The 27,894-nt window shown below is 41.2% G+C and overlaps 1 protein-coding gene across 1 annotated transcript in view; it reads right to left on the reverse strand.

Annotated features, from left to right (window-relative positions):
* Nucleotides 1–27,233, reverse strand: part of ABTB3 (ankyrin repeat and BTB domain containing 3) — a 235,063-nt gene extending 207,830 nt beyond the window's left edge. Inside the window, exon 1 of the mRNA XM_081330650.1 lies at nt 25,675–27,233. Coding sequence (XP_081186776.1) covers nt 25,675–26,866 — 1,192 coding nt within the window. The 5' untranslated portion in view covers nt 26,867–27,233. The remainder of the gene's footprint in view (nt 1–25,674) is intronic.
* Nucleotides 27,234–27,894: the final 661 nt, after the last annotated feature.

Genomic DNA, 27,894 nt, shown 5'->3' on the forward strand with positions numbered 1-27,894 from the left:
AGCCTGGCACTCCACAAGCAATTCCATCAACAGACACACTGACCTACAACCAGCCTATGAACCCCTCAGGATCCAAATCAACCGCACAGCTAACCAGAGACAGTACTGACCCTCAACTGACCCACAGAAGCTCCCTCCTGCCACCAGTTCACGTCCCAGTGACCCTGGCCTGATGTAACCTCCCCATCACAAGACCCATCACAGACCTTCACTTGACACACCCACACCTGAAGGCCTTATAAACAGAAGAACACTGACAACCCCTAAACTCCGCTGAAGATGTTACCTAGCCTGGTAACGAAACGTTTAGAAACCAATCCACCAGCTCGGAGAACAAACCTTCACTCTCATCCTACACTCGAGCTACAGATATTCACCACTATTGCAAACTAAAGTTTCTTTTTTAAACGATTCCAGTATTTAGAATAAGTTGTTAAACATCTGACACAGAAAACAAATAATTATATTGGTTCCAACAAAAAACCAAGAATTAAATTCAAAAATTTGCAGGACTCAAGAGAACGAGATGGCTTGACAACTTCAAATTGTGAACTGTTTGAAAAGGATTTCTAGTTGTTTTACATGGATTTCAGAACAGATTTATTTTCCTGTGGATCTGCTGTCTGATTTAGTCTATCTAGTAGGGCTGACATCAGTACTCCTCTTCATTTAAATGGTTTCGTTGTCTTCAGATACCCAGGAAAAGAATTTCAGAAAGTCAATCAGAAGCTTAACCTAATTTGATAATCTCAAAAGATGTAATACAGTAACAATAATTTGTTATGCATGATATATAATTATTAATCAAGTATGATTAGAATTTGAACAAGCTAGATTGTATGATAAAATACAGATAGAACAGAAATGTAGTTCTGGTGATGCAACAGTGGGAATTTCATGGAAGAATATCAAATTTATCTTGAAGATTATACTCAAAGAGAATAGATATAGTATATGAGCGTTTATCACTGGTATATCATTCCAGTCATGACTGCGAAATGAATAATCATTTTCCCCAAACAAAGTTTCATTTGGTGGCAATGCTGTAAAGCAGAGGTCTGCAACCTTTCTTGGTTAGCAGACCAGAGGGAAAGGGAGGAGGCAGCATTTTACACATGTGCACATACACAAATGGGCCCGTGAGCACATGCGACACAAATGGTGTAGTGCTAGTGCCCACATGACACGCTGTGCCCCATTTTCGCCATGCAACGCCCCATTTTTGCTGCAGCAGTGGCTCTAGCGCAAGTGGGAGTGAGTGCACACAGTCACGTGTGCACCCTGGCCAGCCTGTTCCGTGGCCTGCCCGGTAGTGGGCCATGGCCCGCAGGTTGGGGACCCCTGCTGTAAAGTCCAATAATATTGAAAATGATTCCCTTATGTAAAAAGAAGCAAATTTTGAAACATGCAATCCCACTACAACCAGATATATTTTTATTAAATTTTACCAACCATGCATCCCTTCAAAATGTACTGAATTTGAATTGTACATTAATAGCTGCAAAGATTTCTAAGACTTTCATTGGAAAAAATCTTTGATTCCTTCTTTGGAATAATAGCTAACTAAATTGTGGGAGTATATTCAATGTCCAAAAACACTGTGTGTTTTTTAATAAATCTGCAGGATTTACCGTAATTCTTATTGGAAGTATTTTTGGATTACAATATCTTACATGGAATTGTGCTACATTCAAATTTTGGTTTTTAGAGATATTTTATTTTTTGTATAATTTATAGTATTAGTGGAATGCATTTTACTATGGTCTTCTTTTAATAAGTTGGATGTTAACCAAGTATTTTTCAGTTTAAAGCTAAAGAGAGATATGTGGATTCCGAATAAAAAAATAATATATTTCATAATATTGCCATAATATAGTGATGTATTGGAATATATTAGTTTTATGATATTTCAGACTTGTTTATTAGCCCATATTTTGATATCTATTCTATAACCAATTTTCTTCTTTGAGCTACTTCTTTTCTTTTAAAATATATAATAAAGTATTGGGGAGGAAAAGCTATCGCGCTGCTGTTTGTCAAAGGTATAATGCAGCTGAAATATCTTTTTAAAAAGAAAAGACATATGGATAGGTTCTCCTGAGAAATTATAATTTATGTAAGTTTAGGCAGCCCCAGCAAACTGTATGCTTCAATGAAGCCCTAACTAAAGAGAAGCTGGTCCATCTGTGGCATCTGAATGCCTACTTACCGTACTATTTATGAGCAGTTGTTTACTGATTATGGTGGAAAGGTTTGTACATATATCCGTCAATATTTTATAAGCACCATTTTGCAGAAATAAACATTTCCATTTTCTGCAGCCAAGTAAGAGTCTTTCTATTCTTTTTTCTTTTTTTCCTACTCTTTCTTTCAGAATGCTTCTGGCTCAGAAATATTCTCAGCCTACCTTGCAGGCACTGGTTATTTGAAATCTCCTCCAAATTTATTTACGTCTGAGGATCATGAAAATCATTCCAAAATCTTTTTTGTTTAAATCTGTAAATACTTCTTATATGGTTTGAAAATATGTTTCTGATCATTATCTTCCCAGAATCTCCAAAAACTTTGAAAGTTTCCAATGGCCCATTTCTTCCTCCTACTTGGCCACAGCATACACTGCAGCAAAAGTAATTTTTTTCAGGATTGTACTGCACGAATTACCATTTACTTGCTTCCAAACTGACCACTGCTAAGTTGCAGAGAAACCAGCTCCCACAATTTAATATGAAGGTTTCAATATATATCAGAGGGCGGTCTTTCTTTGCCAATGGAAGTTTTCAATAACATCAACAAATTAAATGAGGAAAAAGTAGAAAAATGAGTCATGGCAAAGTCCCTATATCTCTTAGAAAATGGATATTTCAGGTGGTACATCTTGTCTTCCAAACTTGGATTATTAAACCTTTCCTCTGTTACATCCTGGGCAGTTGAAACATTGCTTTCTGCAAAGATTTTGGAGAGTGAATGTTAATATTACTTCTGAATTACTGTGTTCTCCAGTGAGTTTTATGAGAGATTCTGTGTTATAATTGTTTTGCTTCCTGTACTGATTATTAATCTATTGGTTTAATAATCACATCACTCAGGCAGTGGTTAAAAGGAATCAAGATAGCGGCTTTGCATGCCACTCCTCCTCCGTGGAGAGAGGTTTTTCCAGCTAGCTTCATGCCTAAACCAGGATTAGAATTTAGACTCCTAATTTAGATTAGAATTCTAGCCTGAGGTTTAACCACTACATGAAACTGGTTCTTAGAAACTGGCATTACTTGTTGGCACATACATGTTTTTGACAATGCCACAAACAAGCACTTTATAATTATTCTGTGTACTCTGTCTTTAGAAAATCTCAGCGAAGATTAAACCAATCACAATGGTAGTTTAGAACAGGGGTCCCCAACCCCCGGTCCATGGACCAGTACCGGGCCGCGGCCTGGCAGCAACTGGGCCACACAAACAAGCAAAGCCTCATCCGCGATATTCAGACAGCATACAAAACCACACCCCCTCTGGTCCGCAGAAAAACCTCTCTCCACAGAACCAGTCCCTGGTACCCAAAAGGTTGGAGACCTCTGCCTTAGAATACAAAATTGTTCTATATATAAATAAAGCAGAATTAAAGATATAAGCAGATAATGTTGAAATCATCTTCAAGAATGGATAAGATCCTTTACTTATAGTAGAAAAAATGTTTTAACATGCAAGAGTCAGAGAAATTAATTATGGTTGAAAGAAACCTGAGCTATTCACTTTCCTTGCCAGATTTCTGGCAAGGAAAGTGAATGGCCCAGGTTAAAACTGGAAAAGTTATCTACTTAACATTTGCAAAACTTCCATTAAGTAGAAAAATTTGGATTAGAATGCTACAAAATATTTGTTCACTCCGGCATCTGTATCAATCCTTCAATTTTACAGACACTAGTTGTAGAGTATCTTGACTGAAATTCTACATTCCCATATTTGTTGTTGTTGTTAGTTGTGAAGTCATGTCAGACCCATCGCGACCCCATGGACAACGTTCCTCCAGGCCTTCCTGTCCTCTACCATCTTCTGGAGTCCATTTAAGCTCACGCCTACTGCTTCAGTGACTCCATCCAGCCACCTCATTCTCTGTCGTCCCCTTCTTCTATTGCCCTCAATCTTTCCCAGCATTAGGCTCTTCTCCAGTGAGTCCTTCCTTCTCATTAGGTGGCCAAAGTATTTAGGGGTCCATATTTAGGGGTCCTTGAAATTAGTTAGTAGGCTGGCAACTTTTGGAAAGAATTACAGATGAAGATTTTAATTTTGTTTAATTTCAGAATATTTATTTGCTGCCCATCTTGCAGTTTGAGGTGGAGAATAACTGTAAGAAGCAGCTATACAGATGGGAAAGAGGAGGCTTTCAAAACATCTCAGCTCCAACTTCATTCAGGGAATTGTCCAGCAGTTTCCCAAGACTAGAAGAGAATATTTCTTCCTCCTGCAGTTTTTTCCTTGCATAAAACAACTGAAGCAAATAGTGTTTAATTTCCATTTGGTTTCCATTACCCTCTCTGCTCCAGCACTCGGGAATCTGGTTTTAGTGCAAAACAGTACAATAAATTGCCACAATAAAATAAATTGATCCAAGGTTTCCCAGTATCAAGAGAGTAAAGGCATATTACCATGCTTTTCATTTATTGCTCAGATAGCCTAATTTTACATTTAAGTAATTATTTAGCAGAGGCATCACTGCATTGGTACAGCATACAACCATCTGAATCGGCTACATTCAGGTTCACTTGTCTTGTCCATATGCTGATAAGGAGGGCTTTTTTTCTCATAGAACGCTCAGAACGGAGTTCCGGAACGTTTTTTGGATGGAACCTTGTAGTGTAGGCAAAGCGGGTTGTATGACGTGTGTGAGTTCTGGCACCTTTTTTTTTTTTACAAAAAAAGCACTGCTGATAAGGTCAGGGACTGCATCAGACCAAGTGCCCAAAGATTTGTTTAATGGATACATGCAAAAACAAAGTAGGGAAACAGTTTTTAAGGAGAAACAGGACTGGCAAAGCCTGAGAGCTTGAATCTGAATGGTCACTCCAATTTATGAATGATGTTTTACCAACGGAACAAGGTTTGGATCAAATTTGAAAAGTCACAACAGCATAAAATGATTATTTTAATATATTTGATATTCTCTCAATCAACATCACACTGTTGGCTGATAACAAAAAAACAGTGAACATATTATCCACCTAACTTTGTATCCAAGGGAGGCCTACAACCAAGAGTCTTCTGATTTGTAGCCTAGTGCCTTAACCACTACACCAAACTGGCTCTCATAATAATAGTGATTAAGAACAACTAAAAAAAATGGACTTAACCAAAACCTGGATCCAATGCATGGTGCATTAGTAGAAGGAACAAACATACACAGCTATTTATAAAAACCAAGTTCGGACATACATTGTCAAGCTCTTCAGTGGCCTTTCAAAAACCTTTCCCTGATTCAGTCTGAAACATATTACCATAATTAAACATTGATGCTTTCCTCCTTTTAAATATAGATAACACCTACCATAAATGGTCAGTCTGGTGGGCAAGGATCACGCGGAGACAGCAGGCTCTGCTACTTAGATTTATTGAGGTACACACAAGGCAAAACAGTAGGGGTTTGACTCCCTTATATAGCCAGCTGAATGTTGGCTCCACCAATCCGGAACCTGTTGTCTCCCGCTTGTCAGTTTGGGCCAATCGGCTGCGTCGGATTTTGACAGCCTGAGTCCGCGTGTGGAGCTGTCAAACGTTGCGCCTGCGTGGTAGCTCTCGGCAATTTGACAGCTGTCAAATTGCCGCGTGTTTTCCTGTCAGCGGCGATTACCTCACGTAGCGTTTAACAATTGATTCACAACTAGTTTAACATAACTATTAATAACGTAACAGTTGATAACATAACATTAACAGTTGAATACATATCAATAAACATGGTTGCTGACCTACACTGACTTATGACTATCTCCTGATTCATTTCTGCTGTGATAAGTAACTGCTTGGCAGTTGTGAGTTCATACACTCCACAGATCATAGGTTAATTACTTGGATTTTGTCAAGCACAAAGTGGGATTTTAGCACTGCTTTTTCTCAACCAAGCTTTATGGCTTAAAATATTGTTACATGTAAACCACAACTCCCTAGTACAGGGGTCTCCAAACTTGGCCTTTTTATGACTTGTGGACTTCAACTCCCAGAATTCCTCAGCCAGACACACTGGCTGAGGAATTCTGGGAGTTGAAGTCCACAAGTCATAAAAGGGCCAGGTCTGAAGACCCCTGCCCTAGTATATTCAACAAATTAAGCAAAGCAAGTAGCCCACCAGCCCACCATTCTTTCCTTTTCTTTATTTGCATCTCTTTTCAACATCTTCAGTCTCCAATGGAACTGACTTGAAAAGCTGGTAAATTTCCACCAGTAACATTTTTCTTCCCATCTTCCCTATCAAGGGACTTCTAGGTGAGGAAAAAGCATGGCATTACTTCAATTATCAAAATTAAAACAGTGTTTTTATTCTAAGATCCAGCTGCTTAGGTGCTTAGAGAATGTCCCTGGCTCAACATTTTTTTTAGGTGCCAAGGCATACATAGAATACTCCTATCCATTTCAATGGAGAAAGAACATCTGACTACAAAAGAAAAAAATCTTTTTCAATTATCTCCCACAGACACAACTCTAGGTAGTAGTTAAAATGCCAGACTAGAACTGAGGAGAGCATAGTTTGAAGCCTCACTTAATCAAGTCACTCACTCCATCAAACTAAGTATTCTTCTTCTCTGTTAAGTAACTCAGGACTGATCTAAATAGAATAAATAAACTATACTGAGTGGACACTATGCATGGCAGTTCTTTTGTTTCCTTGTTAGTTTGCTAAGTGGCACAGCCCAATAAGATAGCAACATCAGTGGAAACTACACAGGAATTGAGAAGAAAGGCATGTAAGCAGCTGAGTTTCATACCTGACTTGCAAATCAGAGACCAAATATGGTATGAGTCAGACCAGCAGACTAGCAGAGATTGGCACAACTTCAGAAAGACTACATCCTTTGGAACTAAAGCAGAGGTCATGAAGATATAACAACAGATAAACAAATAGTCTAATATTAGGCCAATTGCTTATTCCAGTATGGAAAATCCAGTTCCATTTATAATCTGATGTGATTTATTCCATATACTGTAATTTCTTGCATATGTGTTCTGCACGTCAAATGCAAGGAGATACATTTAATTTTTTTTTAGGCTGTACAAACCAGCTATTCTTTGCTTTTGGAAGCTTTCTCTGTCACAGGACCAACATAATTCTACTTACAGAGATAAAGAGATAATGTGATTCTCCTCCTGAAGACACTGGGCTTCCTGTCTAACAATTCCAAAAGCCAAAAGAGAGAGAGAGAGAGAGAGAGAGAGGAGAGAGAGAGAGAGAGAGAGAGGAGAGAGAGAGAGAGAGAGAGAGAGAGAGAGAGAGAGAGAGAGAGAGAGAGAGAGAGAGAGAGAGAGAGAGAGAGAGAGAGAGAGAGAGAGAGAGAGAGAGAGAGAGAGAGAGAGAGAGAGAGAGAGAGAAGAAAGAGAGAGAGAGAGAGAGAGAGAAGAAAGAGAGAGAGAGAGAGAGAATGAGAATTTTGGACATATCCAGTGTTTGCCCAGAAACCAATTCTGATGCTTTTGGAAGCTGGCTAGAATAGGAAGATGTTTTGTCCATGCACAATACAGTACAGTACAGAAGTCTCTTTTGGCTACTAAAATTCCAGGATGTGGGACAAGTAAAGCACTGCAGTAATATCTACAGAGATTCTCAGTCATCCAGGTCATGGTTGTTCCAAAGGGTTTTTTTTCAAGAGGCAACTGGACTGTCTTTGTTTTTCCTTGAAGACATTTTGCATGAGTCAGAACTGAAGAAACTTCTTGGATGAGAAGCGAAACGTCTTCAATGAAAAACAAAGAAAGTCCAGTTGTCTCTTGAAAAAGCACCTTTGGGACAAGCACTGCAGTAGTTTCATTTCACACTTAGAAGAGGAAAGGAAGGGTTGCATTGTTTTACTCCCTTTGAAGGGGTGCCTTGCACAAACCGTCAAAGGAAAACACCTCTTCAGAGATTTCCACCATCCTACCATTCATTCCTATATTATTTTTATGACTACTTTCTTTCCTTCTGTTTCTATGGTTAGAAGAAGAAACTTAAGTCAGGAAATAAGCATCTGATCCGAAGAAAGCCCCTGAGTTTTATGTTAAGAGGTTGTTGTCTACCAAACAGAGGAGGAAAAAAACCTCTATCCTACATAATGTAACTAACGTGTGTCACACTTGCTTTCAAAATAAATTAAAAAAACTAAAAATCAGCCATTTCAGCATCAAAGGAAGGGGGGAAAAAATCTTTTCCCTCCAAGAGATTTGTGACACTTGGATTCTTTGAAAGTGATTGATCCGTTTTCAAAGTGCAATTTTAAAAAGGGTCATTACAAACTATTGTGTTACAAAAGTATAAGCTAGGAATGAAAAAGATATCTTAGGGCAATCAGCACAGGTTTTGCCCAGTTAAATTCAAAAATCTAATTCTTGATGCCACCCTGAGGTATCAATATCACATTAAGAGATTTCACAGTTAAGTCTGTGCAAGGCAGACCGAATGAATTAGTGAGATATAAAACATGTGCCCATATCATTCCTGATCAAAGCTAAGAGGCACATATAGCTTAACTGTGCCTAACTGTGCCTAACTGTTTAGCAAATGAGAACATGAGGCCCAAAGTCAGAAAGAAAGCACTGATCATCTTCTACAGCCTGCAGTTGTTTCTGCTTCCAGTCACACACTATCCAAGAGGGGGATAAAATTCTGATGCTATGCCATAGCTAAACAACCCCAACTTCTTCTCTCTCCCAAACTGCTACTAATTTCTGCTCCTTATCCCAATTTTGGTTGGAATGCTACAACTGCAAGCAAGACTGAAAGTTCTAACAGGTTTTAATCATTGTCTCCCTGGGAATCTGACACTTAACCCTTGTTTTCTCTCCACACTGTTTTCTTTTCCTTTCTGATGGCTAGAAAAACAAAGCAAAAAGAAGTTGATTTTCTACAAACTCTCCGGATGCCTCAGAGGACTGCTGCAACAGTGTTTCCTAACTAATTTGGGAGAAAATTTTCAACCTGGAAAAGAGACTCAGGACAATTCTTTCTCTCCCCCATCTTTTAATGTAAAGGGATTTTTGTACTATTGGGATATGGGAAATTGATTCAAAATCAATTATATGATGGACACTGTGCAGGCATATGTCCCTCAGTGATATTCAGTCATACCAAGCACAGATACTATCCTTAACCCTAATAGGGTACACAATATTATTGTGTCCACAAATTGTAATTGTGGACTGTAATTGTGATGATCGTTATTTTGTAAAACAATTTTAACTTTATTAAATACCCATGGATATCTTCCTTAGCATCCAACAAACTTTGAAACATAAGAAGAAGAAATAGTAGTAGCAGTGGGATATAACGTAGTTCTGGATTGCATTAAATGAAGCATTTTATTGAAATCCTTCCAGACTATATCTAGGATACAATGTACGGTTCTGGGCACTGTATTTGTAGAAGGGTATTGATCTGTTAGAACAGGTTCGGGAAGGCAACAAAGATGATACAGAGACATGCCCTAGGCCTAGGAGAACAGGATGAAGTAATTTGAAGACTTGAATCCAGAAAAAAAATGGAGGAGACATGATATTAATGTTTGGATGCATAAAAGGGCTGTAAGGAAGATGACCAGGAAATAATAGATGTGTTGAGGTGCTCAGGTAGTAAAGTTTGTAGAACAGGGGAACATTCTACCTATGGAGAACCTGTGGGTTCTCCATTTCTGCAAGTCTTTTAAGAAAAGCTTGGTTATCCAACTCTCAAGGATGAATTTCCTGCATACAGCAGAGGGCTGGAAAACATTGTTATGTTTTCTTCTGACTCCACAATTCTGTGATTCTGCACTGTAAAACAAAGCATCAACCTCTAAACTTTCAAGAATTCCAATGATCTTATATAGGATTTTCAATCTGACTGGAGTGTTCCCACCTTTCTAAAAGAGAAAAGTAAGCTAGTGTGATAAAGAATGTTTTAGGGACTTAGAACTCCTGTCTTCTTTTTTTTTTTTTTTTATTGAAAAGTTTTAAAATACAATTTTCCCTTGAAAAACCCCCCTTCCCCCTCCCTCCTCCCCCCTACCTCCCCTCCTCCCCCCTCCCTCCTCCCCCCCTACCTCCCCCCCTCCCCCCCCCTACTTCCCAGAGCTGAATACAAGGTATATATATATAAAAAAAGCAAACCTAAGCAACCATATACTAACAACTATAAATTCTAAAATCCATCACTCTCTAGCTTATATAGGATAAAACAAACCTTAACAATATTAAATATATATATAAAAAAAAACTAGAATAAGAAAAGGACACTCTCTAGCTTATATAGAATGGAACAAACCTTAATAGTATTAAACATATATTAAAAACAAAAAAAAGGAAAAAGAAAAAAAAAACCCTTCTCAACCCTATACTTATCCTAAATAAACTCCATCCATTTTATCCATTCCATGATATAACATGGAGGAGACATGATATTAATGTTTGGATGCATAAAAGGGCTGTAAGGAAGATGACCAGGAAATAATAGATGTGTTGAGGTGCTCAGGTAGTAAAGTTTGTAGAACAGGGGAACATTCTACCTATGGAGAACCTGTGGGTTCTCCATTTCTGCAAGTCTTTTAAGAAAAGCTTGGTTATCCAACTCTCAAGGATGAATTTCCTGCATACAGCAGAGGGCTGGAAAACATTGTTATGTTTTCTTCTGACTCCACAATTCTGTGATTCTGCACTGTAAAACAAAGCATCAACCTCTAAACTTTCAAGAATTCCAATGATCTTATATAGGATTTTCAATCTGACTGGAGTGTTCCCACCTTTCTAAAAGAGAAAAGTAAGCTAGTGTGATAAAGAATGTTTTAGGGACTTAGAACTCCTGTCTTCTTCATTATTCTTTTATATTTCATTTTTACTTCACAAAGATCCATTTTATACCTTTTAGCTTTGTGATGCCACAGAAAAGTTTAGCAAGTTTTCAGCAAAAGAAGAGTTGCTCAATGTCACCCAGCTTATTTTCCAACCCCCTCTGCATTGCACTGCAAGTGGTTCAGCAGGTTTTTATTTTAATTGCTAATTATCCACCTTTTTATTTCTTAGGTCTGTTAAAAGCAGAGAAGTAACATTATGCTACCTTTAAACAAAGCCAGATATGGTTGAATAGGGATTTAAATTTATTGTTACTGCTACCATTATTACTATTTACTTCTCCATCTGCTATCAGCATGGCTTAATATAAAAAGGGTTTAGAAATAACTTTTGCACTTTCTTTCTTTTTAAGTCACACAAGGAATTAGCCAAGAGTGTATTTGTAAATTCCCTCATAGTAAACTTGTCCAGGATTCATTATCTACCTTATTTTCTTTGAACTGTCAAATCAGGTTACAAAAAAAAATAAACAAATATAATGTTATCCTATTGGATCTTGAAAAAGCAGGACAGGAAGAGTATTGACACTTTTGAACTTTGGTGTTGAAGAAGACTCCTGAGAATACTGTGTACAGCCAAGAAAACAAACAAATGTATGATCAAACAGATAAACCCAGAGTTCTCACTCAAGGCACAAATCACCAAGCTCAAATTATCTGACTTCTGACACATTATGCCAGTGTTTCTCAACCTCAGCAATTTTAAGATGTGTAGACTTCAGCTCCCAGAATTCCCCAGCCAGCAAAGATGATGATAACTAGCAGCAAGGTCACTAGATTTATTTACAGCGGTGATGAGTACACAATAGAAAGACTCGAAAGACCTTTGAGAAACATACTGTAAAACAGGGGTCCCCAACCCCCAGTCCGTGGACTGGTACCGTGCCACGGCATGCCAGCAACCGGTCTGCACAAACAAGCAAAACCCAAGGATGCAGTAAAGGTAAAGGTAAAGGTTCCCCCGCACATCCGTGCTAGTCATTTCCAAATCTAGGGGCCGGTGCTCATCTCTGTTTCAAAGCCAAAGAGCCAGCGCTTGTCCGAGGACATCTCTGTGGTCATGTGGCCGGCATGACTAGACGCCAAAGGCGCACGGAACGCTGTTACCTTCCCACCGTGGTGGTCCCTATTTTTCTACTTGCATTTTTACGTTCTTTCGAACTGCTAGGTTGGCAGAAGCTGGGACGAGTAACAGGCGCTCACTCTGTTACGCGGCACTCGGGATTCAATCCACCAAACTGCCGACCATCTGATCGACGAGCTCAGCATCTTAACCCACTATGCAAACGGCATACAAAACCCGCCCCCTCTGTTGTCTCTTGCTGATTCAAACAAAGACATCAACAGATGGACAATAAAGAGCTCTATTGCTAAATACACTGGCAAGTAGATTTACACTTCCCTCTTGGCCATATGAAGTTTTAAATTTAGTGCCACTAATATATGTTTTCCAAGATTCCAATTTTTAACCTTTGGTTAGGGTCACAGTTTCGGTTTTAAATAATATGATTATTTAAAAGCTATAATATGATTATAGCTTTAGGATTACAGCTTTAATTTTAATATTATTCCTTCAAACTACTATGTATTCCTCCCCCCCCCCCCTCTCTCTCTCTCTCTCTCTCTCTCTCTCTCTCTCTCTCCATGTAAAGGAGCATCTCACTGTTCTCATGCAGTGGTTTTGTAGAAAACTGAACAGACGGAAAACATTTAAGCTTATTGGGTACACTAATGATTTGAACTTCTTTCAGGTCAGCCATGATTCCAGTGAGAATAGCTTCATAGACAGAGCTACTTTGCTATAGTTTTCTCCAATCCATCATCTCTCCAGTTTATTCAATGATGACAACAACCGCATTCTTCCTTCTTGCTTATGTTATGTGGAAGCAGCGAATTTAAAATTTAAAACAGATTTTTCTTATTTTCTATCCCATGGTTTGTATGGAAAAAAGCTAAAGCAACTTAAATGCTTTTCCTTCTTCAACCATGAATATTTTAAAAATAAAAAAGTGCCATCATTATAAATGCCAATAAACTAATCTTACATTTTCTTTTGAGATGACCTATCCTAAGCTTCTTCTTGAACTATGTTAATGGCACCAGGAAGAACCCTGTTTTCTCCTAACTAACCTAATATAAACACATAATTTTTCATGGTTCCAAATGCAGTAGAAGCAGACCATTTTTGCCAAGCAATAGATGGTCTATTAGGGGCCCTTACAGCTTTTGGACTGACTGATGCTATGGCTTCTGCTGTTATATTCCAAACAAAGTACAGAATTTCTTTAAATAAGCCTTCCATGTCTGTACTCCTTGTGTCTGAAAGATCAGTTTGGTTCTATCAAGTTGAAGCCATCTTTTGGATGACTGTTTTATTTATGTTGAGGTAATTAAAGAGAGTTGTTGAAAGGGGGAATAATCAATCAGATAAGGGCAGTATGAGTGGGATTTTCCTCTCCATTTCAGACAGAATCTGGGGGCGGTCCTGATCATAGTTAAATCACTGATAATTGGTACTTTTCTTTCAAATATACTGTATCACAGTTCAAACCCTATCACAATCACAGTGATTTTTGGCACATAATGACCACAGAGTGCAATCATATAGTACAGGTAATCCTCGACTTATAGCAGTTTCAATGACAATGAAAAAAGTGACATATGACATTTTTTTTTCACACAACCATTGCAGCATCCCCATGATCACATGATAAAAATTCAGATGCTTGGCAACTCCTATTTATGACGGTTACTCTGTCCCAAGGTCATGTGATCACCATTTGCAAACTTCCGACAAGCAAAGTCAATGGGGAAGCCAGACGCGCTTAACAACTATGTTACTAACTTAGCAACTGCAGTGATTCACTAATAATTGTGGCGAGAAAGGTCATAAAATGGGGCAAAACTCAATTAACAACTGTCTTGCTTAGCATTAGAAAATTTTGGTTCAGTTGAGGTCATAAGTCAAGGAATACCTGTAAAATGAACACTGTAAAACAGTTAAAACTAAATAACACACCAACAATAAAGATGTAACTTACAGATTGTAATAACTATAACATTGATAGCATCTATCAAATTCCAAATGGTCTCCAGAAGAGTTCCTTTTTCAAAAGGTTTCAGAAGGATGGTAACATGGATGCCCAAAATAATATTTGAGAGAGCTGTTCCATAAGGTGGACACTCCTACCAAAAAAACCCCCTCTGCTTATAAGTTCCTCATTTCAGAAAAGTAGAGGTGCAACAGCAGCTTCATCTGAATATACAAGATAGGTCAATTCTGGTTGGGGAATGTGATCCTGAGAAGACCTCAGTGCCAAAATACAATCTATTGGCTTAAAGTAGGCTACCCAGTCACTACTCTGACTTCTCAAAGGGAAGCTATTCATTCCTTTCATTTGATTATCAAATGTTTCCTCATAGCTATTTTAAGTAATTATGTATGAAAAATATTATGCAATGTGCATAATAAATACAATTTGTTTGCTCCTCCCCATACCTTGAACGCAATCTGGCCACCACAAGCTCTTTTACTATAATCCTTGATCAACCAGAGTAAAATAAAAGTACTTCTTGCACATAAACCCTAGCATTTCAGTGAGGAATTGTGCAAGATAATTCACCCATGAATTTTACCCACTGTCTTTGCTTTTGGACTAAGTCTCATGAATGAATAGATGAGATGACTGATGTAGACCATGCACAAGACAAGCAGCAAGAACCAGCTCTTCCACAATGCAGAAAGTGCATTTTTACTTCACTACAGATCGCCTCAATCCAAATAAGGTTTTTTAAGTTCAACGGCATCTCAAAAAAATTGCTCCTTTGCTAGCCGTTCCTTGGGGCTCCAGTAGCAGCAGAATGAAACTGTCTATTACGATCACTCTATTAATGTCAGAAGATTAAAGAATGGAAAATATGAACAAAGAACAGAACAGATAAAAGTCAATCATCCCCCAGAAACAAAAAATGTAATTGCAAGATCTTCCACTATTGGATTGAGTAATCACCACTATTCAGTTTTTATTTTCCTATATTGCAACAGGAGTGTACTATTTACAAAATACTATGCATATTAGTTCAGACTAAACTCAACAAAACAATCTCAACTCAACTCTAGGAAACATCAAAAGAAAGTCTTAGCAGAAAACACTTGCAAAAATCTGTTGGAATCAGTTTTCTGAGACAGAGATCCTAGGAAACAATGAAAAATGTCACTAAAGTCAAATAGTCTTTATTTCTACCAAATGAAGGATGATAGCCATCTAGTTAATATCTAAATACAAATTAACCATTGGCTAATTAGCAGCACAGTTCTGATGCTGTTCACCATGCAGAAACCACATTAACAGCAATTGTTTAAAAATAAAATCAGACAAATTCCAAGGATTTATAAACTCTGCCAAAATAAAAATTCATGTCTGTCTGGCCAATAAACTCTACTATGTTGGCTGAAGAAAGCTGACAAACTTAAAGAGAGCTTGTGCACAAACTGCTGTGTATCTAATTCTGGATGTGAGTAAGAACATTCTTTAGGGACTTCACAATTAAGCAGTTTCTTCTGTAGTCCAAGATGAGTGAAAATAGAACAATTTTACATATGTTTAGTCAGAAATACCCCTTCATGGATTACTGCCTTGTCATGGCGAAGGGGCTTGCGTAATTCAATGAAGCTATGACCTATGCTGTGCAGAGCCACCCAACACAGACAGGTCATAGCAGAGAGTTCTGACAAAACGTGATCCACTGGAGAAGGAAATGGCAACCCACTCCAGTATCTTTGCCATGAAAACCCTATGGACAGTACCAAAAGGCAAAACGATACGACACTGGAAGATGAGCCCCTCAGGTCGGAACGTGTCCAATATGCTACTGGGGAAGAGCAGAGGGCTAGTACTAGTAGCGCCAGAAAGAATGAAGCGACTGGGCCAAAGCCGAAAGGATGCTCAGCTGTGGATGTATCTGGTGGTGAAAGGAAAGTCCGATGCTGTAAAGAGTTTTTCTCCATAGGAACCTGGAATGTAAGATCCATGAATCAAGTAAAGCTGGACGTGGTCAAATAAGAGATGACAAGACTGAACATCGACATCTATGCTCAAAAATATCTTGGGAGGTATAGCTATTCCATGCTTCCATCCACTTTTGTGTGGTGTTCTGATGCTCGGCCAGCAGCTTAAGCGCTGTGAGGAGTGGTGGATTTCTTGACTTTAGTCGACATCTTAAGAGAGCAGAGGCATAACCATGAATGGGTAGGGAGGAGTTTAGCAGGATCTTACTATACTCCCGAATGAGAGCTTCTTGTCGTCGTACGTGCGGGGGGAGTATATGGCTAAGAACTGGTAGCCAGTGAATAGGTGTAGATTGGGAAAGGAGTCTGGCAAAGTTGTATACTGTCACCCTGCCCATTTAACTTATATGCAGAGCACATCATGAGAAAGGCAGGGCTAGATGAATCAAAAGTTGGAATTAAGATTGCCAGGAGAAATATTAACAACCTAAGATATGCAGATGATACCACTCTAATGGCAGAAAGTGAAGAAGAACTAAAGAGCCTCTTGTTGCGGGTGAAGAAGGAGTGCAAAAGTTGGCTTGAAACTTAACATTAAGAAAACCAAGATCATGGCATCTGGCCCTCTCAATTCCTGGCAAATAGATGGGGAAGAAATGGAGGTAGTGACAGATTTTATTTTCCTGAGCTCCAAGATCACTGCAGATGGGGAATGTAGCCAAGAAATTAAAAGACGCTTGCTCCTGGGGAGGAAAGCAATGTGACAGCACACTAAAAAGCAGAGACATCACCCTGTCAACAAAAGTGTGTATAGTCAAGGCTATGGTCTTTCCAGCTGCAATGTATGGCTGTGAAAGTTGGACCATAAGAAAGGCTGAGCGTCAAAGAATTGAGGCCTTTGAACTATGGTGCTGGAGAAGACTCCTTCAAGTCCCTTGGACTGCAAGGCAATCAAACCGGTCAGTCCTAGAGGAGATCAACCCTGACTGCTCTTTAGAAGGTCAGATCCTGAAGTTGAAACTCAAATACTTTGGCCACCTAATGAGAAGGAAGGATTCACTAGAGAAGAGCTTAATGCTGGGAAAGATTGAGGGCAATAGAAGAAGGGGACGACAGAGAATGAGGTGACTGGATGGAGTCACTGAAGCAGTAGGCATGAACCTAAATGGACTCCAGAAGATGGTAGAGGACAGGAAGGCCTGGAGAAACATTGTCCATGGGGTCGCGATGGGTCAGACACAACTTTGCAGCTAACAACAACAACAAGTAAGAAATAAACTCTACTGATCTTAACAGGAATTTTTCATACTGTAAGCTAATAGATCAATGCATTAAAATACTTTCCAGTGTTAAGTTTCTCCAAATTACTATAGTTGCATACTTACAATGAATAGCAGCTATACAAAATTTACACAAAAAGAAATCCCCTTACACATGTTAAACAATCGTGCAAAACTACTGCCTCCTAGAAGATCCCATTTTAAGGGTAAAATATTGGGGTACAAACCTAGAATTAGCTTCACCGTTTTCTTTTGTTTTCACTTTTACAAATTGTTCACGTTAAAGCTTAGTTTAGTAACTACCTACAGTAACACAGCCTCAAATCATAGTCTTGGTTCCCAAACACCTTGAGTTAAATAATCCTAATTTCCAGGAAAAAATACATACCTGAAAAAAATATACTTTTCAGATCGCACTATGAAATACATCCTTTTTTATTCTTAAGCTATTTTTAACTACTCATGACCATGTAAACTTAAAAGGTATTAAGAAAAGTAATATAATGCCTACAAGTCTTGATAATATCTTGAGGCCTTGCAGTAATATCGGGGCTGGAATGGGGCAGTTATAAGCACATATGGCAAACAGTGATGAGATTTTATGTAGTGTCAGTGACTTGTGCAGTGATTTAACTCTTCCTTCTAAAGTGGAGCTTGCCTAGAATTAAATATCTGCTAAAGAACTATGCCAACACAATGTAATTAGGTTTGGAAGTTAAGCTTTTTGCAGATCCAGTTAAAGAATTAAATAAATTTCTTCTTTAGCCTAGGGCTGATTTCCTGCCAGCCTTGTTTTTGCTGTATCCTCATTGCATTCCTTAAATTCCAATTTAGTGCCCCTCAAATTCTTGGGAATTTGAGGAGTTAATGTGCAACCCATCTGAAAGATGCTATGCTGGGGAAGACTTTCAATTCACAGGATGGGTTCCCACATTATATTAAGCCATAATGTGAATTGTTTGTTTTTGGCTTGTAACAATTGCAATTATAAGATACAGCTCTCTGTGGCATGAGTTTTACTACCCCACTTAACTCTTTCATTCCTGCAGCTGGAAGTAGCATATGGACTGAACTTGGGAGATTATTCATCCTTCAGTAAGGGATGGTGTAGTGCAGACATGTCAAACTCGTGGCGTCACGTGTCACACAACGTATTGGGACAGTTTTGCCATTGCCGCAATGGGGTGGGTGTGGCTTCTGGATGACGCCTCCAGCCTGCGGACCGACAGTTTGACACCCCTGGTGTAGTGCTAGCGATCTGTTTCTATCCTATGCACTTGCCTGAACCATATCTGCAAGAGATCCAGGTTTCCTCTAGATTCCTCTGTAGTTGGTCTGCACTTCTTTGCTAGGGAAGGATTTTAAGTGGATAGTGAAAATTAGATAATATACTTGGTACAGGATAGAAATTGTTTTGGTAATACTGTGGATGACCTCTGTGAGCTTATGAATAAGAAGGAATGTATCCCTCCTGGTCCTTTCAGGCCTCTTATCAGCCATCATTCCATCAACAATGATCTCTTCCAGGAGAGCCTTGAAGTTTGCAACTATTCCATTCCTTCCTAAATGGAAAGTCCTAGTCAATATGCATGCGGGCAGAACACTTACACCAGTTGTTGCTTATGAATGCATTATTCTACATGGTTTTGTCCTCTCCTGGACATTTAATTCTAACCTAGAACTTTGTCATATTTAAGAACTGCCCATCTCCCTCACAAAGGAACTTGGATGGTGTACAATAAAATATTAAAAGTGTAAAAACAATATATAAAATTTAAAAGGGGCAAGAAGATGCTAAGAATTAATTAAAAGGCAAGAGAGGGCTTTGAGGGCACCAACCGACCTCATGGCTGCATACTCATCTGTGCATGCCAAGCAGGGATTCAGAGTCATATTTTTATGGCTGTACAGAAGGCCAGGAAAGTGGGGGCCCACCTCACCTCCAGGGCAAGCATGCTCCATAGGGTGGGGGCCACTGCAGAAAAGGCTCTCTTTCTGGACCTCACCAGTTGAAATTCTTTGGGTGTCAGGCTCCACAACATACCTTCCCTGCCTGACCGGATGGGACAGGCTGATGTATTAGGATGAAGACAGTTCTGTAGTAATCTGGCTCTATGCCCTATAGGACTTTCAAGGTCATACTGCCACCTTGAATTGGACCTGGAAGCAAACCAATATCCAATGAAGGACACGGAGCAGAAATGTTACATGCACCATTCTTTGGGTGCCCAAGATTGCCCACACAACCACTCTTTGTACCAGCTGAAGATATTTTTCAAAAATAGCCCTATGTACAGTGCATTGCCACAGACCAGGGCATGAATGACTGAGCAGAGAGCATCCCTATCCAGGAATGGGTGTAACCCAATGCAAAGTTGAGCAAAGGCCATCCAAGCTATGACTGCCACCTGTTCTTTGAGGAGGAGCCATAATTCCAGGAGGACTCCCAGATTATGACCAGGTCCATCTGGCTAGCCCAACTCCATTCAAAACTAAAGATGATAAATTCCTGGATGTAAAGGAGGCTCCTACCCACAGCCACTCCTTACCAGGGTTCAGTTGAAGTCATAGTAACAGGAATGGAGATGTATAGCTGGGTATCATCAGCCTACTGGTAATACCTCATCCCATGGTGATAGATGATTTCACCAAGCGGTTTCATGTAGATGTTGAAGAAGAGCAGAGAAAGCACCAAGCTGGACCTATCATTCTCTAACACCACCAATTGGGAGTGACTTTGGAGGAAGGAAGTGAACCAGCATAGAACTGTGCCACTCATCACCAACTTCCTAAATTGGCCCAGAAGAATACCATGGTCGATGGTATTGAAAACCACCAAGTGGTCAAGAAAAACAAGGATGGATGCATCACCTCCATCCCACTCCCATCAGAGATCATCAGTGACCACAACCAATTATTTCATGATTCTTCAAACCTGAATTCTTTATTGTTCCCCACCTATAAACAGAATCCTGCCAGATTAAGCACTGGACTATCTGCATCTACCATATACTCTGAGCGCTATATGGGAGAGGTTGTCTTCATCTTCTTTCTCTCACACCTAATATCTGGGTTGAGTTCTCTCTTATTCTTCTGGCATGTACCCTCTCTGCCTTGCAATCCAGCCTACTATATTCCATCACATCTGGTTAAGGTTAGACAGTTAAACTGTGCACCAAACATAATCCCTCAGTGAAATATATCCAAATATGGCAGAACACAAAGAAACCAAAAGAACCAAATGCAAAAGCAAGTGCTGAATATAAACCTGGTTCAAACAATAATTCTGTTCTTGACAAGTATTATGACAGGTAATATGATATGCTCTTTAGGCTATCACCAAAAGATTCTAGTCAATGGCTTTGGCTCCATAAAATCCAGGTTTTCTCCTGTTCAGCTTGCTTTGATTCTGGTTTTATCTCTGTGGTTGTAAGAGAGCATGGATTTCCCAGAGAAGGAGACACACATAAAAATATTGAGTTGAATGTCCTTGAACATTAACAAGATACTGCAGCTCTGCTCCATTTTTATCTATGCTGTGCATGCATCTGAACAATGTTAGGCATTGCAGATTGAAGATTTCCAGACTGGACAGTGGGGAGAGGGAGATACTGTCATGTTTTTGATACCTTGCTGCTTTAAAAGAAAAAAAGAAACTATCCAAGGAAAATTGGTGAACTTGGATGCACCTTCCGCCTCCAGCTTTTGGTAAACAAGCAGAGACATGAACACAGCTATCCCAGCAAAAGACTGCATCTCAGAGGTCTGATCAGGCAGGCTCTAGCTGGCCAAACCACTGCATATAACAAAGTTTTATTTTCTCTCTCTCTCTCTCTCTCTCTCTCTCTCTCTCTCTCTCTCTCTCTCTCTCTCTCTCTCTCTCTCTCTCTCTCTCTCTCTCTCTCTCTCTCTCTCTCTCTCTCTCTCTCTCTCTCTCTCTGCTTCAGTTACATTTCCTGTGGAAAAATGAAAGCTTTTGAAGCCTGTGTGTCTATGATATAGGCAGCTCAAACATACACAAAGCTGACACAGAAAGAATTGAAAAGAGAAAGAAAGATAAAGCAGAACAACTCTGCCAAAAAGTCACTTAGGAGATTCAGGGCAGGGGTTATGGAGAATATATCCCTTAATCCATTTTCACAGCCTTTAAAAGAAATATCCCCTCTTGCCATTATTGGGGTTTGGTGTCTTTATTCCCAGATACACAGATCAAAAGCAAACATCAGAAATATATATTTAAAAAAAAACCTTCCCCATCAGTTTCTTCACTCTTTTGAATGCACATTTTAATATATGCATGAAAGCCAGTTCAGTGTGGTGGTTAAGGCACCAGGCTAGAAACCAGTAGACTGAGTTCTAGTCCTATCTTAAGCATGAATCCAGCTGGGTGACTTTGAGCCAGTCACTCACTCTCAGTCCTAAGAAAAAGACAATGGCAAGCCATTTCTTTAAAAATTGCCAAGAAAACGATAGGGACTTGTTGAGGCAATCGCCAAAAGTCAACACTGACAAATGAAAAGAAAAGTAGTTGCATAAAATGCTACCACCTATTTTTTTTCTTCACTCTCAGCCTTATGGACTAGCATTATTAATATCTCGTGGATCTTCCAGGTTTAATGCTTTGCACATGAATATCTGGGACTCAGTGGGAAAGGAGGAGGACAGACTGAAATAAGGTAAAACATCATGAGAAGGAAGGACATCAATCAGGCAGTCCTCTCATGTTCTTCTGAAATTGGGTAAAGACAAAGCCAAGAAAACCAATGAGTTGGACTTCAAAGATCACCATGCAAAGAATACCTTTTAAATGCATGATTCCCTCCATCCAACAAAATAAAGCCTACTTAATTATAGCAGTCTCAAAAGAAGAAAGACTTGGAAGCCTTGGAAGCCCAAACCACCAAAGTCACAAAGTGCCTTAAGCACAAACCTGAAGAAAGTCAGAATCCTACGTAGTAAACTACCAACACCCCAAAAAAGGAGGATGAAGAGAAGAACTATTTTAAAAGAGATTTGCTAATATTATTGCTCCTGTAATTTATGCGCGCATATAAAAGACTATAATGCATTTTTGAATATCCAGGGATCCGGATTTTGGAATCCACCGAGGGCTACATTTATATTTCATGTACCATATGTATTCTGTGTCAAGAGAAGCATTTTGCCTGAAATATAGTATTTGCTCTTCATCTGTCACTGTTAATAACAAGAGCTGCACATTTGTAAGATTAGGCAAGTCTAGGAGTGTTACCTTTCAAACCAGGTAGTCTAGGAATATGGCCAGCGTTATAGGAGGACCAAAAAAAAGTAGTCCAAAAATATCAAACAGCACTCTGAGGCAGTAGTTCAGGAATCTGTTCGGGAAAATTAGTAGGAAAGCTCTCAAATAGAGGACTGCTGGTTTACCACCTAATATTTAGAATCTAAGAAACCCTTTTAATTGAAGCAAACAAGTCCACAATTCAAAACTAAGCAGTGAATAGAATGTGTGGAAGTATATGTGTCCCAAGATAATGTTGCAAGATCCAATTTGGGTCAGTCTCCAGAGGTTTACTCTTCCCAGCTTTTAGACTAGTGTTGGAACCCGTTTTCAGGGAACTTCTCTCCAGACCTGTGGAACCGCTTGCCGGTTGAGCTCCGGATGGCCCCCAACCTTCGCTCCTTCCGGCGCGATCTAAAAACGTATTTATTTGAGCAATCTGACCTGGTCTGATGGGTTAGGGTTGGGGTTTTAATATGTTTTAAGTATTGTTTTAAATTTTAAATTTGGGCATTATATTTAATCATTTTTTAACTTTTGTATTCTGTTTTTATATTTATTGCCCTGTACACCGCCCTGAGTCCTTCGGGAGAAGGGTGGTATAAAAATGTAATAAATAAATAAATAAATATAATAAATAAATAAATACTGGTGGTTGGCTGTTGTTTCCTTGTGCTGCCAAGTCCTCTGCTCCTAAGTACCTGATAAACTGGTAGTAAATCAGCATTCCTGTTGACTGACAAGGGTTAGGGTTAGGACAAGGGGCCTGTTGGCAGCACAAGGAAACAACAGCCAATCGCCAGCCATCAACAGACCAATCAACCAATAGGAAAGCACCACGTAAATACGACTCATAGAATAGCCCAAAGCACATATTTCAGTAGAGAGAAGTTTCCTGAAGATGGGCTCCAGCAGAGTCCAAAAGCTCAGAAGAGTAAACCTCTTGTCCTGGTGACTGACCCAGATTGGATCTAGCAGAATGTGTGACTTCAAATCCCATAATTCCCCAGCCACCTGGAATAGAAGGATCACAAATATACTGTGCTTGCAAAAGAGAATCAGCTTGTAATAAGGAGGCACCTATGATAGTTAATATTGTTTTTTAAACTGCTTATGCAAAGGCACCAATAAGCTGAAGTTCAGACCTTAGAGTGCTAAGGAGTCCTATTCTTTTATAACGTGCAAAACCCGATGAACTCCTGCTTAGTTATGGCACATTTGGAAGACATGCAAATTTCATGGTCTCCTCTGCTCATCCCCATGACTGCTGCTTCTAATGTCTACATGTTGCATGTAGAGAAAGGTTGATTCACCCTGATCCACAGATTTGAGGTTGAATGGGCTTTAGCAATGCAAGTAAAATGATGCAAGGAATATAGGAAGAAGGAGTTAGACAGATGAAACAAGTGCTGCCCTCAGAAATAGGTAAGTGAGCAGAAGTACAGTCAGTTGCAGAGATTCCCAGAAATAGTTTGCACATGTTTCAAGAAAAATACCACTTTTGTTCCATGGGAGAAAAGTATTGCTTTTCCCCCCACAAAGAAAATGTATACCCAAAATCTCTGTAAAGAGGTTGAGATAGATTGGGATACAATTCTTCTCAATACTTCAAGAATATAATATTTCTCAGTGTAGGCTAAAATGTGCAGTTCTGGATGCCAAGCATCCCAATTTGTGTCTTTAAGTTTTATAATACAGTGTGTTGATCCAATCCAAACAACAGATTCAGTTAATCATGGGCTAACATAGTGCACAAATACGTTCAGTATTTAGCTGACACTCAGAAGACAAAATAACCTTGCAGGGCTGATAGATGTGTAGTTCTTACTACTATAGGATACTGCAAGATATAATCTTTGCCCCCAAAGCAATCCAGTCACATTCAGCATAGGAAGGTTGAAAGGCAACAGATGCACCCTTCATAGTGGCAGATCTGTAAACACAACAAATATTCTTCAGTCCCCCCCCCAACCCAAATCATGGGAGGAAGCTGAATTCAGCCTCTCCTAGGATCCTGTGGCTTAGCATAGTAACATTTCTCTAGAAAGGGCAGACTTCTCCAAATTAACCACCTTAAACACCATTCTGATAAAAATGGATACAAAGTACAGCTGTCACCAACATTTCTAGGAACATCAAACAAAAGCTGCAGCATTCTCAAACACTACATACTATAGGGGACAGGCTACCATTCTGTAATTTGACAGAATCAGGAGTACAAATTCAGTAAGTGAGGCCCAATTATTAGGGTACACAGAAAAATAAGTGGCAACCTTTGGAATACAGTTCACCTTACAAGTTAGAATAAATTAATGATGGGCAGTTTGTTATATCGATAATGATATGAGGCATCAGAAGCAACAATGAAAAGTAACATTGCAACAACTCCACACTCCAAACATAGAACTTCAACACAATGAATGACACCAAAACAGCCAGGTTGATTTGAAGTCAACCTTGATTTGATTGGTAACAAAACTCAAGCAGAATTTACATAAATGTCCCAGTTAACATTCTTAGCTAAAAGTTTCCATAGACAGGTGTCCATCTCATTGAATACATCAAACCCAACCGCCTTCTGATGGCCAACAGATCTAACAAGCTACTACTGCCATCATCCCTTGCTGTGCTAGCTAAGGCTCATGGGGTTTGCAGTCAAACAGATCAGAAGGCCACTAATTAGGTCTCAAGCTAATCAATTATTCTGGGACATTATCACATTCCTGCTGGTTTCACTGCCCCAGGCCCAAGTGGATATTAGTATAGTAGTAATTAATAGTAATTACTCCAGAGTAAGCCTGCATAGAGCAGTCAGCTGCATTCAACGGGGACAAGGCATTCTGATTATCTTGCCTTTCAAACCCCTTCCATCCGGATCCACCTAAATGTTCCCAATAACCCCTTTTCTTTGTAGAGCTCAGGCATCCTTTCCCTCTCTCGAGGCTCGCGGCTGCAGGGAGCACCTTCAGCTCCGTGGGGCGGCCCGGCGCGCCAAGTCTGCAGACTTGCCCTTCCCCCTCCCCCCGCCACAACAGGTGGGCAGGGTCCCCGAGCAGCGCCCGCCTGACTCACCGCTGGCGTTTTTCCCGCAGATGAGGTGCTGGTAGGGCTGCAGCAGGCCCCACAGCTCCGAGTCGTTGTTGACCGTCTGCTCCAGGTACTCGAGCGTAAACTTTGGCGCTTCGTTAGCAGCCAGGCTGCCGCCGCCGCCGCCGCTGTTCGTCTCTCGCTCCTTGCTGGCGGCGGCGGCGGCGGCAGCAGCAGGGGGCAGACTGGCGGCGGCGGCGGCGGCGGCAGCGCAGGTCCCGCCAGAGCCGGCGCTCGAGCAGGGGACCCTGTGGTGCAGCTGAGCCTGTTGCGGCTGCGGCGGGGGGTTGTTTTGGTGGGGTTGCGTCTGGGGCTGTTGGTGCGACGCCGAGGCGGCGAGCTGCAGGACTCTAGCGTAAACCTCTCGGAAGAGGTTCTCCGTGCAGGCGGTCAAGTAGATGGCGGCGTGCTCGTGGATGCGCACGGCCACCCGGCTGTCCACCATCCAGCGGTAGAACTTGCCCACCGAGAAGGTGAGGCCGCAACGGGTCGACTTGCCCCGGCTGAAGCGGTCGCCGCCGCTGCTGCTCATGTTGTAGAGGGACAAGGCGCCGAGGGCCGACGCCGTGCAGCTGGTCGCCAGGCTCCAACCCAGGACGATCTCCATGGCGCTCTGGATCTCGTACTTGGTGCATTTGGCGAAGCGCAGGCTCAGCCGCTGAGCCTCCCTGGCCAGCCGGATGAGCGCCCGGCTGACCAAGGTGGAAAGTCTGGCCAAGGCGTCTCTGCAAGGGGGGCCGCCGCCATCGCCGCCGCCGCTGCTGGTGCTGACGGTGGTGGAGCTGGCGGCGCTGCTGGAGCTGGCGGCGAGGGCCACCCCCAGCCCTCTGGCCTCTTTGCGCTGCGGGAGGAGGACCGCTTCCACCTCGTCGAGGCTCCAGGGAACCTCCTCAAGGTCAGGCAAGAGCCTGGAGCAGTGCTGCCCGGAGCAGTCCAGCACTTCGGAGTCTTCCACCAGGACAGTGTTGACGGTGTCAAAGCTGTTGTGCCGACTGTGCATGGAGTCAGTTAGAGGCTGCTGCCAGCTGTTTCCTCCATAGGGGTAAGCCGAGTGAGGGGAATCGGAGCAGCAGAGGGACAAGTTGGAAGACCGGACGGAGTCTGCGGCACCACCATACCCCGAGTCCAGCGTCAGATCTTCCAGCGTCCTCCCCGCCGTCTTACCTCTCCTTGCCATCGCTGCTCTTCATGCTGCACCAGCAGGAAACTTTAAAAAGAGAAAGTCGTCGGCGTCGCCCCGAAAGCCTCAGATCCTCTCTCGCGGGTTTGAACTTCGCACCACCCACGTCTGGCCTGACTTTCGACCACCGGGTCCGCCCGGCAAACGCAGTCTCTCCCCCCCCCAAAAAAAAAAACGCGCTCCGCGTGGGCAGGAGAATGCGCGGCGAAGAAGCACCACGAAACGCCCCTCGCTCGCTTCCCAGTCCGCCGTCCGCTCTTCCCCGACTCCGCCGCTGCACTACCCCGCGCGCTCGAGCCAGCCGGAGGAGGCAGGGGAGGTGGGGAAAGACGGGGGGCGTGGCCATGCAAATTCTTTCCAAAGGGAACCAATGGGAACGCTCTTCAGTTCTAGCTTCTGGAACCTGCCCCCTCCCCTGGCAGCTAAGACGGCGGAGCCGGGTCGCTTTCTCTCTTTCCTCCTCCCCCCCCCCTCTTTAAAAGAATATCCATATTTCTCCAACGGGCTCCGTCTCTGCGCTCCTAAATTCGCCGTTTTCGGGAGTGGGGAAGGGGTTTTGATCTCGCCATCCCGGCCCTAGGATTTGTTTTTTGAGTTACTCTACCGCTGGGGTCGGGGCCGGCGAGCTGAGGAAATCGAAAACCCGCAAGATCTTGTAGTAAATCCAAAAGAGATCGAGGGTTGATTCAATGGCCCGGGAAGCAGCAGTGGCGTTGTTGTTGTTGTTGTTGTTGTTGGTTTGTTTTGAAAAATGCCAAGCTTCGAATATATGCTTACGCAGCAAGCGGTGGGAGAAAACATCCAGGTAAAATGAGGACCCAGATTGTTGGGGGCAATTAAGCTGACTTTGTAATGATGCCGCTTGGGGTGTGTGTGTGTGAAAGCCCTAATAAGCAGGCATATAGATAGAATGAAGGCTACTGCTAAGCTTGTAAGCCGCCCTGAGTCTTCGGAGAAGGGCGGGATATAAATGGAATTAAAATAAAATAAAAAATAAATTCGAAACATCATTAAGATTCAGATAG

This window comes from Vipera berus (assembly GCF_964194415.1).
Source record: "Vipera berus genome assembly, chromosome: 6".
Classification (NCBI taxonomy): domain Eukaryota; kingdom Metazoa; phylum Chordata; class Lepidosauria; order Squamata; family Viperidae; genus Vipera; species Vipera berus.